This window comes from Phalacrocorax carbo, chromosome 3 (genome assembly GCF_963921805.1).
Source record: "Phalacrocorax carbo chromosome 3, bPhaCar2.1, whole genome shotgun sequence".
In the NCBI taxonomy this organism is placed as follows: domain Eukaryota; kingdom Metazoa; phylum Chordata; class Aves; order Suliformes; family Phalacrocoracidae; genus Phalacrocorax; species Phalacrocorax carbo.
In genome coordinates, this window is record NC_087515.1 from 11,672,220 (window position 1) to 11,687,807 (window position 15,588).

At 43.7% G+C, this 15,588-nt stretch overlaps 1 protein-coding gene across 1 annotated transcript; it reads left to right on the forward strand.

Moving 5' to 3' along the window:
• Nucleotides 1-1,466: 1,466 nt before the first annotated feature.
• SCCPDH (saccharopine dehydrogenase (putative)) lies at nucleotides 1,467-11,634 on the forward strand. The gene is made up of 12 exons (XM_064445829.1): nucleotides 1,467-1,754; nucleotides 2,001-2,113; nucleotides 2,971-3,051; nucleotides 3,525-3,654; nucleotides 5,198-5,247; nucleotides 6,074-6,204; nucleotides 6,705-6,822; nucleotides 7,982-8,101; nucleotides 8,624-8,680; nucleotides 9,214-9,325; nucleotides 10,627-10,708; nucleotides 11,149-11,634. The coding sequence occupies exons 1-12, from the start codon at nucleotides 1,553-1,555 to the stop codon at nucleotides 11,252-11,254; spliced, it is 1,302 nt and encodes a 433-aa protein (XP_064301899.1). The 5' UTR covers nucleotides 1,467-1,552; the 3' UTR covers nucleotides 11,255-11,634.
• Nucleotides 11,635-15,588: the final 3,954 nt, after the last annotated feature.

The following is a 15,588-nucleotide window of genomic DNA, read 5'->3' on the forward strand; positions in this document are numbered from 1 at the left end:
GACTGAGTTGTTTCACTGATAAAGCTGATAGTGTAGGCCTATAAACAATTGCATCAGCACTGCTCAAGGAGTTGATGCTAATGCTTAGAGGTAAGGATCTCCTGCTGCCTCAGAGATAAGCTGTTTAGAATGTATTCAGAAAAGACATTAAAGTTCAGTAAATATCTGAGATGGGAGAAGACTGGCTAGGCAGCAGTGATTTGAAAAAAACTCGGAGGTGGAATAGATCATGAGCTGCAGGTGCACCAACAATGTGACACTTGCCAAAAAAAGGCAAATGCTTGGGGCATGTATAAACAGGTAAATTCTGGCACATCACATAACCTTCTCTCGATTTAGCGCTGACAATGTGAATGTGGGGCCAAGCAGTGGACACTAGACTTCAAGAAAAATATAAACCAACTGGAGAGAGTTCAGAGGAGAACAGGAAAAATGCAGGTATGAAGTGGTCTGTGAGGAAACACCAAAAGAATCAGTGCTTTTTAATCTAGGGAAGACTGAGGAGATGCATGGAAGCTTGCAGCTTTGCAGCATCTTTTGTTTTATGTTCCTCAGGTATTAAATCTTTTACCAACGTCCTCTAGAAACAGGAGAGAGAGTATGGGGCTGAAACTACAGGATGTGGAGATAAACTTCTTGTCTCCAGCCATGTGTATGAAAAAGCACAGGAGGAGACTGCCTCTGGAACAGTGTGAAAGCACCTATCACTAGGTGTTTTAAAACAGGTTGGACAGGCAACTGTCATGAACGGTTTAGATATGGCAGATGCTCCCTGGGAGAAAAGGCTGGCAAGCAGGATTCATGAGGCTGATTCTTGCATGACTGGCTGCGAGCCTCTGGAATCCCAGTGAGCAGCCTGGCCATGAGAAGCACAAAAAAAGTGACCGCACCTCACCGCACCATGCAGTCGCAAATGCTCCTTACCATCATGGCTTTAAACAGTCACTGCTTCTCCACACTGCAACAGGAACTTCAAATTTACATTCTTCTGCTTTTGTTGTTCAGCAAAACATAGCTATCCGCTGTAGTTGTGGGGGAAATTTGACTATTTCATTTTACTTCTTGGTAATTACGGTTTTCTTTTTGATTAGTAACAGTCCCCAGTTCATCTGTATTACCTGTGCTGAAATGCTTATGGCAGTAACAGAGTAACGAGCCATGCCCATCAGGAGTGAGAATTTCTGTCTGCTGTGGGACCAGTAACGACGGCCCACAACAAATGTTGTTGCTAAAACTGCCGAGCTGCGAAAGCTCCTGGCCGGACCTCGGTTTACTTGTTCATCCACGGCAAGCTAAACCCCCCTCACCGACCACGCCGCCCTAGCTGCCGGGATGAGCGCAAAGGTTAGGCCTCCCGCCCCTGAGGCCCGGCGCCCCGCCCCCTGCTCGGCACCGCCACCCCCAAACTGCCGCAACGGCCCTAACGGCCGTCCTTGAGCGAGTCTCGCGCACCGCCCCCGCGGCGACGGGCGGGGCCTGGGCGGGGCCGCCTCGTACCGGCCGCTGCCTGGCGCAGGCCGGCGGTGCGACGGCAGGAGCGGCTCCTCTCACCATGGCGGCTGGCGGCGGCGGAGCCGAGCGGCCTTACGAGCTGGTCGTGCTCGGGGCCTCGGGCTTCACCGGGCAGTTCGTGGTGGAGGAGGTGGCGCGGGTGGCAGCCGGCGGGGAGCTGCGTGGCGGCCTGCGCTGGGCCGTAGCCGGGCGGAGCCGGGAGAAGCTCCAGGCGGTGCTGGAGCGGGCGGCCGAGAGGCTGGGTAACGGGCTGCGGTACCCGGGGGGCCGTGTGGCGCAGCACCGGGGTCGGCGCGGCCCGCGGGCCCCCATCCTCTTGCACTGGGAGCCGCCCACCGGCGGGTGTGAGGGGAATGAAGTGCTATGGGGCGAAGCGGGGCGACCCCCTCCGGTGTCGGGGCTGCGCCGGGGAGCTGGCGGCTAGGCCCGGGGAGGCAGGGGGGTGCGCCTGCCGGGCCGTGTCGGTGACGGTGGTCTCTGGTGCGCAGGGAAGGCGGCGCTCGGGGCGGAGGTCGGCGTGCTGCTGTGCGATGTGGGCGACGCGGCCTCGCTGGCCGCCGTGGCGAGGCAGACCCGGCTGGTGCTCAACTGCGTGGGCCCGGTGAGTGCGGCGATCCTCCGGGCGGTGCTCCCGGCCCGGGGCGGCTGCCGCCCCTCTGCCGCCGTGGGGCTGGGCTCCCCGCTCCTCGGGGCGGGGGGAGCTGTGGCCGCCACCGGGGTACCTGCCGCCGGGCTCTGGAGCCCCGGGAGCCGCCCGGATGAAACGTAGCCTTTTGAACGCGCACTAAAAGTACACCTGTCTACTGTAGTCGCCTAAAGGTTTCCCGTCATGGTTTCTGGTGGTGTAATTCCCGGACAAATCCCACAGAAACACAGCGGGGCTGGGGTTTGGGCTTTTTTAAGTCTTTCACAGGCAGCATAAGAAACTGATTGTAAAGAGGGAAGGAGTTTTGGGTTGGGCCAAAACGTTTGAAGTGGTGCTAGGCTGAAAATAAAGCTGGAGAAGAAGCCCGTAGCCTTGGAGTTTTAAGTTCTTGGCCCCTCTAATACCTTCAGCAGCAACATTTCCAGCGCATTCAGAGGTGATCGAAGTGCAAGAGCTGCAGGTTGGGTCATGACAACGTCTTTGAAATGAGGAGTATTTAAGGAGAGAATGTGCTGATAATATCCGTGCAAGAAGCATAAATTGAGATTAGATACATTAAATTGGCCTTGGTGATCTTATGAGGAGATACAGTGGAGCAGTCTGTGCGGCAGACTGTTATCAGTAATGAAGTTTGTTATGCTGTTGTCGTCGTCCCACACCCCCACAAAATAGAGAAGTATTGTTACATTTTTGCCCCACTTAGCAAAACCAATAGCTGTCAAGTGTTTACTTTTATTGTAGATAAAGCATGTTGGGTGAGTTGTGGTGTATGTGATTTATTTTGTTATGTGTGGTGTTATTTCCTTCTATAGTATAGATTTTTTGGAGAGCCTGTGGTAGAAGCTTGTGTTGAAAATGGTGCAAACTGCATTGACATCAGTGGAGAACCCCAGGTATGTGACAGTAGAAAAATGCTACCTCATATCAAGGATCTACTAAAGGAGTATTTGTTTAGTATGTTTCATGTTTCTGCTGATGTTTTTGAACATGAAGACAAATCCTGCTTCCTGGTCTACTATTTTAAGATGCAGAAGTATTTTAAAGTACGTTAATGTGCATTAGTTGTATAGTTTTCTTTTAGACAAAAGCCTCTTGGATTCTCTTTGGAAATCCAAAATTCTAGAGTTCTGCTTTAAGTCTTTGTTGTCGGTCTATGTAGGAATTTCGTGTAGATCGCATTTCTTTGCACTGCTGTGACACTTTCATGCCATAAACCAGGAATAATATGGATCTGTCTTACAGATGCTTTTTAAGTGGTTTGAAGTATGCAGGGTGCTATGATATTAGAGTAGAGTGCTGATGGCTAATGTCGGGTGCAGCCAAATATGGAGTTCTGCTTAAAGTATCTGTTCTGACTGTGTTTTAGTTTCTGGAAGGAATGTACCTGAAATACAACGACAAAGCTGCGGAAAAGGGAGTATATGTCATTGGAAGCTGTGGCTTTGACTCTATACCAGCTGATATGGGAGTACTGTACACCAGAGACAAGCTGAAAGGTGACTTAGTTAAGTGTGACCTTATGCTGAAAAAGAAATGCAGATGATGCTTTCATCTGGTTTCCTAAAGCAGCAACACTGATGTGGATACTCTTTCAGTCTATCTTCTTGCCTGCCTCTACTAGCTGACCAGTTTCAACCAGATAAAAATTTAAATCATATTCCCATTAGATCAGAGAACATTGGTCGTAGGTATAGGAGGGATTCAAGGTAACATTGCTCACTGAGAGAACAGAACCTTTGGTTGTCAGCAGCAGGCTGTTTAGCCAGCGTGGCGACATCCATAGGCAAGCCTCAGCAGGCTGCCTCCTGTACTGCGAGAATCTGGTGGGGAAGAGACAGTGGGGACAGGAAGGCTGTGGGAAAGGCATCACAAATCAGTGGGTAATTGGGCTTCCTAAGTTTTGTTTTTCTACTGCAGGCACCAAGAAGCTGTTGTATGAGTGTAGGTAGATAGACAGTGCCAAACAATGCCTTTTTCTTTAAGAGCAGCTGAAGGAAAAGAAATGTATTTGAGAAAAGATGTGAGATGATTTAATTCTATGCAGATAGTACTTGATCCTATTCTCAAATGAGGATAAGTTGTTCATTATTAGGTCTGACTTTCAATTGGAAGGGCCCATAAGAGCATTCAAATGTTTTGCTTTTGTGTACCAGTAAAACTGCTGTTAAGTGCAGTTGCTTTATATTGGAGCGTATAATCAACTTTCAGTTTAAAAAAACCTCAGTTTGGATCAGATTTGAGGGAGAGGAGAGGCATGGAAGTTAGTATCTGGTTGCTCCTGGGGTTATAATTTGATGTCTGATATTTGTTTTGAAAAAAGATGTCTTTTACCTCTTTGTATTTTGTCTTCATGGTATTACCACCTGTCTATCCAGTTGCTTGCTATATGTAAATTTACCCATACAAGTACAGTTTTACTATCTCAGAAGGAACTGAGCAAAGGAAAACAAAGCAGAATTTGGAGGAGTTGTTTTGTTTTGCTGTTCATCACAACTAAGCATTCTTTGCAAAACACAAGCTATGCTAAAATTAAATGTCTTAGCATATCTTGTGTATTTTGGGGGTTTTGTGGTGGTTTTTTTTGGCAGTGGTGGGTTGTTTGTTTCTGGGTGTGTTTTTTTGTTTTGTTTTTTAGTTAAGGTTTACCAAAATCTATAAGTCTGTCTTGGTTTTCACAGCCTACGTCATCCTTTATTTTGGAACTTGGAGGAAAGCTAAATATGGCTCTTGATATTATTTTCCCTTTTTTTATTGATTATTTAAATTGTCTTATTAACTAGATAAGACAAATGAAAAATTAAATGAGTAAAAATAATATTAGTGACCCTTACTGAGGTGCTTTACATAAGAAATTTTGTATTTGGTAACTAAAATAGCTGTGGAACTTGATCTTAGTTTATTTTACTTTGAGATAAAGATGTGACTCTACCTTTTCAACTAATAATGTCAGTGGCATGCTATTTGAGTCTTCCAGAGTGTACTCTGGCTTTGTGGACTAATGATCATATATGCCAAGTAATGTTTTCTCCTCCCTTAAAGGTACCTTAACTGCTGTCGAAAGTTTCCTGACAGTGAAGTCTGGGCCTGAGGTTAGTTAGTTTACACTGTCTTGGAAACTCAAGTATTTGTGATAACATCACCGTAGCCCACTAGATTAACTGTTGTAACATTAATTAAGACCAAGAAACAGGCAATTCTTGGATGATGAGTTTAAGAACTTTGTTCTTTAGGAGCCAATAAAAGTATCCCAAGCAAATGCCCTCTTGTAAGGTTCACCTGCATAGGCTGTCTACCTAAAGTTTGGTGTGTTAAGCTGTTTCAAGAAATACTTAGTTTTAACAGGGATGTGATAAGGATTCATATGCAAGTAAACTATAACAGATATGTAGTGTATTGCCAGTAATCCTAGTGTTTGGCTGTTTGCCTTTTTTTGTTGGGGTGGGGCGGGGGAGCTTTTTTCATTATACTTCAATGCATATAATAATAATACACATTACATATATTACATACATGTAATAATTCTAATAATAATTCTAAGGTCACTATTAAAATAATGCAACAGTGACCCAAACCAAGCTGGTGCTGGTGCCCAGCAATTGAACATACTGCTTCTCCAGTCCTGAGCACCCATGTTAACAGATGTGGCCCAGGTTGTAGCCTGTTCTTACAAATGCCTGGAGGATTGGAGGGAGCCCATGGAATGGGAGATTAATATTTATCTGTTAAAGGACAGGGGATAGTAGTTAATGAGAATGTATACATCTGTATGTTATACTTTAATGCGTGTGATCATAATGCATAGATGTAATAATTGTAATAATGTGCAATATATGTAATAATTCTAAGGTCATTATTAAAATAATACATTAAACTTTTAGATACTGAATTAATTATGTTTTCACGGTATGTTACCAGGGTTCTTCTGCACATGATGGGACCTGGAAGTCAGCTGTGTATGGCCTTGCGGATCAAGACAACCTGAGGAAGCTTCGAAAAAAAATAGGATATGCCCCTCTCCCAGTAGTTGGTGCAAAACTTAAAAAAAGGTATAAGAAGCATAAGGTCTGAAACATGCTGTCTTCTAACAGCTCCAGTATTTATTATATAGATGAACATATTACGAAATACGAAAAAGATGCATTCAGGACTTGAGCATAATATGAACATAGATGCTTTTCTACTAGAATTGAAGATAAGTTCCATTTCACTGAAAAAAGAACACCTCCCAGCATCTACTGGGTCTCAAAGTTAACTTATATTAAAAGATGTGGCAAACTTTTGAGTTTGATTTCACAAATGGTCGGTGGAACAGGAAAAAAATGTGAGGAGAATATTATTTTAATTATCAAATTCATCCTTGTTATAGTGCATGGAGTTTTGAGTTGTGCCAGGGATACATTTGGAATTGTTTGCTTTCAGTGCAAAGAGATAAGGTCATAAAAACGCTTGAGAAAAAGCCAGTATTGGTAGGGCTGTTAGGATCAGTTTCTTTCAGTTTGCATGAACATGTGATCTTTTTTTTCTGACTTTTTTTTTCCATTTGCAGAGGACTTGTATTTTATAATCAGGAATTCAAAGAGTACTCTATTCTATTCATGGGATCTGATAGTTCTGTTGTGAAACGGTCTCAGCGTTACTTGCACACGGAGTTGCAGGAAACACCTGTAAGTTACTGTACTAGTATACTATGTCTCTGTTACCATTTTCAACTAATCTTTTCTTTATGTAATAACTGTTCTTAGTGCAGATCTGTGTAGTAGGGTTTCTGTAGTCGGTTAAATAATAATGTACTGCAATGTGCTGTTGCTTCTGTAAAGAAGGGGGTTTCTTCTGTTGATCGCCTTTGGACACTGCTTGGCCTGATGTGGCCCAGGTTCCTCTGGGTGCACTGGCCTGTTTCATACCACTTGATAGTCTGCCTGATGAGTTTGCTTATTGCTGCTAGCATAGTAGTTACAAGAGTCTCTTGTAGGGTTCTCGTGCTGTCTAATTTCTGGGTATGTATTTGTGGGGAATGGAAGCCTTGAGTCTTAGAAATATTTGAAAAGTAGACTTCATGATTTTGGGAATGATAAATACATAAATTCTGTTCCTGTGCAGAGGCTTTTTTGTTGTATTGGTAGAGCTTCTAAAAACACTATAATTGTAGTTCATGTAACTATAGTCAGGTCAGTATAGTGTAGTAAACATTCTGATACAAATAAGCAGCATGCGAGTTCTTTATCTGGGGACTTCTTTTGATGCTTGGGTCTCTGGAGTGCAGAATAAAGGCAATGTGAAGTGGTGGTGGAAAAGAGGTTTAGTTTTTGTTTTCCATGGTTTCCCCGAGAGGAGACCAGCACTACCAACCTGTATAACAGCTGTGCAGAATCACAGGCATCAGTTAAGAGATGAAGATGGGGTAGCGCTTCAAAAATATACGTGGAAACGACTAATGAGAAAGGCTTGCCTTTGCTATTCCAGAATTCTGAAGGCCTCAGTTTCTCTTAAACTAAAGCACAAAGAGGAAGAAAGGAAGATCTCAGGAAAGAAGCCTGAAATTAGATACCAAAACACATATTTCTTTAAAGCTTTCCACTGTTGTTTACCATGCTTGCTCCCCACCATTCTGTAGTTGTATTGTTTTCTCATAATGAATTATAAAGTGAAGCATTATTCAGAGAGTTGTTGAGAACTAAGACAATTGTTTAAGGCCCTATTTAAACAGCTATCTATTGTATCAAACAATTGCATCCTAGTTTGGGGGTAGATTTATTTTTACAAATAATTTGATGCGAAAATTTTAATGTAAATTCTATCACTGAAGGTATGTTTTTACCTCAGGTCCAATATGGTGCTTATGTGAACATAGGTGGTCTTGCCTCTGTTATCAAGCTGATATTTGCTGGCATGTTATTCCTTCTTCTTGTGAAGTTTAGCTTTGGAAGAAAACTTCTGACCAAAGTAAGTGTCCAAAACACAAGTCTTCTGAGGAGAGGTTGAGGGAACTGGGGTTGTTTAGCCTGGAGAAGAGGAGGCTGAGGGGAGATCTTATTGCCCTCTAAACTACCTGAAAGGAGATTGTAGTGAGGTGGGTATTGGTCTCTTCTCCCAGGTCACTAGAGATAGGCCTTAAGTTGCATCATGGGAGGTTTAGATTGGATATTAGGAAAAATTTCTTTACTGAAAGAGTGGTCAGGCACTGCAACAGGCTGCCCAGAGAGGTGGCGGAGTCACCATCCCTGGAGGTGTTTGACAAATGTGTAGATGTGGCCCTTCAGGACATGGTTTAGGAGACATGGTAATGTTGGGTTGATGGTTGGACTTTTGATGGTCTTAGAGGTCTTTTCCAGCCTTAGTGGTTTTATGATTCTATGAGAAGAAGTGTTTGGAGGGTTCCCCCCACCGCCTCTAGTTTACTGCTGGTCTCTCTCCTTTTTTTTTTTTTTTTTTTTGTCCCTTGCCCCACTGCCCCTTATTATATAGTACCCAGAATTTTTCTCTGCTGGATTCTTCACGAAGAAAGGACCAACCCAGAAACAGGTAACTGACTGTTGTCCATCACAATTATTGAATACCTTTGTTATGATAACAGTGGAATAGTAATCTAGTCAACTGCTTAGTCTCAAATAAATAATTTCTAAATGCACATTGTGTGTGCCTGTTCAGATAGCTTTGAATATTTAAATAGTCATGTCTTCTGCTACTAGACACCAAAGTATGTGGAAGTCATATAAGGAAAAAATGGGTCATGTTGCTGGGTCTGGTGTATTTACATGGATGGCTCACAGTACTCAGTCTGTCAAAGGTGATGACAGAGAGGGAGACTGAGTAGCAAAAACCCAGGACTGAAATCACTGAGAGAATAAATGGACTTTAGAATAGTAACAGTTCCAACAAAGTGGGAGTGATTAAAAATTTAGATGCGGATGTACCTTCTAAGCAATAACTCAGCTGCTCTCATGTTTAGATAGATCATAGTATTTGGCATAATAGATACTTATATTTACCACTTGTGCGTGCCTGATAGAAGTGAGTTACTGTTTTGGTAACCACGCTTGTCTTGTCCACTACAGATGGATGGAACCTCTTTTACAATGACTTTCTTTGGTGAGGGTTACAGTGAGGGGCAAGATCCCCAGAATGGCAAACCAAATGTAAAGATCTGCACCGAAGTGAAAGGACCAGGTGTGTATTGATGCCGTGAAAAGCCGAAATCAGGACTCAGTAGTCTGAACAACTATTAAGCAGGTATCCTTTATTGCAGCACTGGATGCACAGGGGATCACTCCTCCTAATGTGTGTGCCTGCACGGGGTTAATTACATAACTTATACAAGCTTTACATACATATTCATTAATTTTCTGATAACTCATTATCTTCTCCAGATGTCCTTTTTGCATGCCTGTTTATGTGTCTGGGTGGTCATCAGGGGTCTCTGGATGAAGGATATACTCCTTCTCACTGCATCCAGTAGTTAACTTTTGATTTTGTGCAAACTCAGTTCTGAGATCACGTATATACTGTCCTTGAGAAATAGTCTGTTCTGGTTTAGTGTTTGCTCTGCAGTTCCTTATCTTTATGGTTTGTGCATCTGCTGTTCTAAGGTCAAATGTTGTCATCGTAAATTTTTGTTTAGGCGCTTCTTGTCTTGAAGCCTTTCTGACTCCCCCAAAGCAACAAGTTTTAGTCACAACAGTTATAACTCTATCAGTATGTTAGTAGCAGCTAACTGCTTTTGTCTCACTTTCCTTACTCCAGAATCGGTTTATAGGTCCACTGCTATTCTTTTTACCCTTGAGGAGCACTTGCAACATGGACAAAGACAACAGCTTTTACAGAGTATTACCTTGGATACTAGCATTCATTGTGACCCGTTCTTTGAAATAGCCAATTCATTTGTGTTCTTGCCATTTTTTGTAGAGTAGAGCAGTTAAAGGGAGAGTGCTTTAAGGATAGTTTCCAGTTGCTACAGCCTGGACTTAACTACTTGTTTATTTCTAGTCCCCTGTGCATGAACTTAAACGGATCTGGCATGGTGTAATTTCTACCTGTAACATGCGTCTGAGGAGAGATGAAACCTGAACTAAAGTTTGGAGACAGCAAGAATGTATATTCAAAAAGAGTTAATAAAGCATAGCTTCTTTAAATAACTAGAGATGTAGCTGAATGCAAGTCTCACAGCAGAAGTCTTAATTTAACCACAGGATGGGGAGAGCTCTTGCTGTAATGGAGAGCCCTCTGTCACTGTGAGGTGATTGCTCTTGGCTGTTGGTGGTTATAGGCCTATATTTGAAGCAGTGTTTGTCCAGATTAGATCTTAAGGACTTCACTAGCTACCTGGGATGATTACCAGATAAAAAAGCTGTTCTTAAATGGGGAAGGCTGTTTCATTGCCAAAGAGATTATTCTTCAGCAACCTGTAAAGGCAAGAGCAAGATTACATTCTACATTTCAACACACTGTACATCATTTGTTGTTTTTGTCAGAGCCTGGCTATGTTGCTACACCAATTGCGATGGTTCAAGCAGCTGTATCTCTTCTGGAGGATGCAGCTTGTCTGCCTAAACAGTAAGTACTTGCCCTGCAGAAGAGCCTGATCTCCCTTAAAGCTACTGCGTATGTGTCTCTTCGAAAATACAGATCTTCTAACCCTGTGGATTTGTGTTACCTCACCCAAATGGCTGTGCAACCACGAGCTGATTTAAAGCCACTTAGTCTTCATCTGCCTTTCGATTCAAAAGGATGTAGTCATAGGTTTTCAATAATGCTGTAGCATCTGTTGCATCAGTGTCTACATTTCCAGTTAATGGAATGGTTTTTCTAGAGTTCGCTGGATACAGAATTGAACCTATTAATATAACCAGCATGCCAAATTCCACATGTGTTTTCCTGTGGGACAAAGTGGCTTTTTCTTTCTTAGGCAGGGAAACAAATCTTTGACTTAAAAAAAAAAGTGTCACTCAATCACTGTATAACTAATGTTTTTCTCTTTTGATTTTCATTAACAGAGGTGGTGTATATTCTCCAGGAGCTGCCTTCTCCAAAACAAAACTTATTGATCGCCTCAACAAACATGGTGTGGAGTTCTCTGTTATTAGCAAGCCTGAAGTCTGAAATCAAAACATGGCTGTATGAACTAACACCTTTCCTGGGTCTCATTCAACTGTAAAAGCCTAATCATAGAATAGTTCCACTGTGCTATTGTTCACAGCAGAAACAGAAGAAAAAGAAAGTTAAAAATTATCCTATTTGCTATAGTGAGCAAACCCATAAAGGGTACTGAGTTTTAATTCACAAGCATATTAAATGTGACTTAATGGCTACTGGTCCTAGAATTTTGTTTAATCTTGCCATTTAAGTTTTATGTTATTACTTAATGGAACCACTATAGCATTTTTTGATATATATACATATATATTCATTGCATCAGTACAGCCTCTAAAAGCTCAATCTGAAAAGCACTCTGGAGTATAAAAAGCACTCTGTCACCCTCAGCTGCATCACATTCGCTCTCTCTACTGTTAGGCAAATCACATGCAAAACGTTGCTCTCTAGTATCGTAGCTGTATCAAAGATTGCCTGATGGATGTAGTTCACTAAAGGGTGACGTTTCAGGTGCTTCCTCGGAGCTTTGGCAAAAAACAGGTCCCGGTAAACCACTGTTAGAAATCCTTTTGCTCTGAAACGCCACGCTTTAGTGCATCGTTCGAGGAAGCAGCCATTTGCTACAGGCATGGGTGCCTTGAAAAATCAGAAACTGCGTTTAAAGTTTGAGAAGAGCTAAGGGAGATTTCCATCCTTAACATTCTTTAGGAAACCTGTTTTCTCATACCAGAAAAGACCTTGCAACAAAACATTAAAACAAAAATAATCCTAAAAGATCCACAGTACAGCAAACGTTTGACAGCATTCCATACTCTCACGGTATCACCAGTTTACTCTGTTTTAATAGCAATATGGCTCATACTCATAAAAAGAAACAGAAAAAGGGGCTTTTTTTGTTCTTGTTTTGGTTTTGTTGGGGGTTTGGGGAAAGGGAGGTGTGGTTGTTTGTTAAAAACAAGTTTTTAGAAGGCACTCTCAGAAACATGATGCAAGAGGAGACAATCCAAAGCATTTTTAATTGGGTTTTGACACACTGTTGATAGAGGATGGTATCACACAGGAGGTGGAAGTTGCTTCTTCAGGACTATGTCAAAGATAATAAAACAGAAATAGCCTAGAACAGTCATGCAAATGTCTTTGTAACATCAGACATAAGTTAAGGCCAGTAAGAAGAGAGGGATGGTGAATCACTGCAGTGGTGTGGAAAAGACCCTTAAGATCATCATGTCCAACCATAAACCCAACGCTGCGAAGTCCACCACTAAACCATGTCCTTAAGTACCACATCTGCACATCTTTTAAATACCCAGGGATGGTGACTCCACCACCTCTCTGGGCAGCCTGTTCCAATGCTTCATAACCTCTTCAGAGGAGAAATTTTTGCTAATACCCAATCTAAACCTCCTGTGACACAACTCCAGGCCATTTCCTCTTCTATCACTTGTTACCTGGGAGAAGACACTGACACCCACCTCGCCATGACTTCCTTTCCAGTAGTTGTAGAGAGCGATAAGGTCTCCCCTGAGCCTCCTTTTCTCCAGGTTAAACAACCCAAGTGCCCTCGGCCGCTCCTCATTAGACTTGCTCTCTAGACTCTTCACCAGCTTTGTTGCCCTTCTTCGGACATGCTCCACCACCTCAATATTTTTCTTGTAGTGAGGGGCAACTTATAGCATCTTCCTTGAGGGGATACCTTTTCTTCATACCTGACAGGTGTGACCTCCAGAGGCTGAGAGGTTCAGTCTCTATTCCAATTGCTTTATCAATTCCCCCTTCCCTAGAAAGAGAACCCAGCTCTTCGGTTTCCCTCCCCTCTAATTTCAGGCTTCCAGCCCCTTTATCCCAGCATGGGAGCAGCCAGGTGACAATGTGCTCGCCTGGACGATGGCTAAAATCTTTTCGCATCTCTCGCAGTTCACTCAGGGATAGGGATTGAGTGGGTTTTTTTGTCTGGTTCACAAGTTCTTCCTCATCCTCTTCTCATGATGGCCGTGCATTTTCATCACCCCTCACTAAACAAGCTGACTCACTTCCAACACTTCTTCCTGAGTATAGGGGTGACGGGTTGGTTCTCTAGTTCAGCTACAGCACCAGTTGTGGGGTTGGAGTATCCGCAGTGCCTGCAGCCAGAGCTGGAGTAGTCGCAGTGCCTGTCGTAGGGATGGAGTATCCGCAGAGCCTGTCGGTTTGTTTTCCCTCTGTTCTCCCTCAGGGTGCTGCATAATGCCAAGCAGTGTTTGGTAGACAGTAGCCAATGCCCAGCACAGTTGCGTGCGATAAGTTGTGCCTCTTTGGAATAACCACGGCATTTTTTCTCCAAGCATTCCAGCACTTCCTGCGGACCCTGTAGTCGTCGGGGAGTGAAGTTCCAGACCACTGGAGGTGAGAGGTTCTCCAAGTCCCTGCCCGCGTTCTGCCGCATGCGGTGCCGCCCACGACCACCCAGCCTCGGGACGGATCTCTGGTTTAACCCTGAACAAGACCTGAAGCACATTCAGGAGACACAGCAACAGGAGCATGCTGGCTTGAACTTCCCAAAGATAGTCACAATTCTCGAGAGCTGGTGTAACTAGCCTGAAGGAGAAAGGGCAGGTGAAAGAGCAGGGAAAGCACCCCCCGCACGCCTCTTGCCCAGAGATCGGGTCTCCGAGGAGAAAAGGTGGAGAGGGTCATTATTAATCATTTTGAGAGACGGCGCCCGAGGTACGGCGATGACAGCACTACTGATCTTAAATACCAAATTAGTTTTGGACCAGGAATAGTATTGCATCATAAGCCAATGTTACACAGTACAGCAAAATGATAATCCCGACCCACCTCCCAGAAGGGATAAACAGCACCACAGGGAATGCGTGCTGCAAGTGAGGATTTCTGTACTACAGCCGCGCACGAGATCAAATAAAACCATTGTGACCAGCAACGATAAATCTAATAAAATGAATTCTTACAACTACCTCATCTTAACAGACTCTGGTCAGGTCTGCTGTTATCTCAACCCTTTGTGCCTCACGCCGGGCACCAGAAAGGACTGTTGTGGTTTAACGCCAGATGGCAACGAAGCACCACGGAGCCGCTCGCTCAGTCCCCCGCAGTGGGAGGGGGAGACAATTGGGAAGGTAAAACCGAGAAGACTTGTGGGGTGAGATAAGAACAGTTTAATAATTGAAATAAAATTGAAGTAATAACAATAACAATAACGACGATGATGAAAAGGAAAACAACAGAAGAGAGAGCGAGAGGAACAAAACGCAGGAGAAACAAGTGATGCAACTGCCCACCACCTGTCGACAGATGCCCAGCCAGTCCCTGAGCGGCGACCGCTGCCCCTGGCCCCCTCCCCCAGCTTATATATATACTGAGCATGACATCATATGGTATGGAATATCCTTTGGCCAGCTGGGGTCAGCTGTCCTGGCTGTGCCCCCTCCCAGCTTCTTGTGCAGCTCCTGGCTGGCAGAGTACGGGAAGCTGAAAAGTCCATGACACAGTGTAAACACCGCTTAGCAACAACTAAACCATCAGCGTGTTATCGCATTATTCCCATGCCAGAGCTAGAACACAGCGCTATACCAGCTACTAGGAAGGAAATCTACTTTATCCCAGCTGAAACCAGGCCACAAGCAGAGGGCGTAAGGGAAAATAAAGTAATAAAAAAAAAATGCTTTCTTCTTAACCCGTTTTCTTGAAAAAGGAGCAAAACACAGAAAGGAGGGAGGAGGAAAAGTGCGGCGAGCGAGAAAGCAAGCGGCCAACTCAATGTGAGTGATAGAGCAAGCTTCAGCTTTATTTTTAAGGTCACAGCGCTTTTATATGCTCTTGTAAACAAGCTTCAACAATTACCTAATACAGGTTGCGACACCTTCTTAACAAACAGTCTATTTCTGTACTTCGTGCCTAATTCCTTGTTCTTGTTTATCGTTTGCTCTCAAGGCCGAGAGATATCCCTGCCTTTCTTCTTTGCTCTCAAGGCCGGGATATCTCTCGCCTTTCTCCCTCCTCCTGGTGACTTGCAGATTCTCTGTAGTTTTCCATCAGTGGGTCTGATCTCTGTAATTTTCCATCAGCGGGTCTGACGCCGGGTCTGTAGTCAAGCTAATTCCATCGCATACCTATAACTCTCCAGCCTGCTTTCTATCTCAAACAACTTATCATGAGACCCACATGCTGATTCAAACCTATAGTTTCCCACATATCCCCCTTTTTCTTTTGTTCCTTGAGAAAGGAACACGGCACTCATACTTCTTTCCATCATTCGTTGCATACATTGCGATATACAAGGGACACAGAGTAATATAATGATAAACAGTATAAATATTATTAATCACATCTGCAAAATACTCTTG

What these genes read in the sequence shown, in the direction of transcription:
- SCCPDH (XM_064445829.1), top strand. Translation starts at nt 1,553, where the DNA reads ATGGCGGCTGGCGGCGGCGGAGCCGAGCGGCCTTACGAGCTGGTCGTG. An exon ending in GGTGCAAAACTTAAAAAAAG is followed by an intron (nt 6,205 to 6,704) that starts GTATAAGAAGCA and finishes TTCCATTTGCAG; the next exon opens with AGGACTTGTATTTTATAATC. An exon ending in GAAGAAAACTTCTGACCAAA is followed by an intron (nt 8,102 to 8,623) that starts GTAAGTGTCCAA and finishes CTTATTATATAG; the next exon opens with TACCCAGAATTTTTCTCTGC.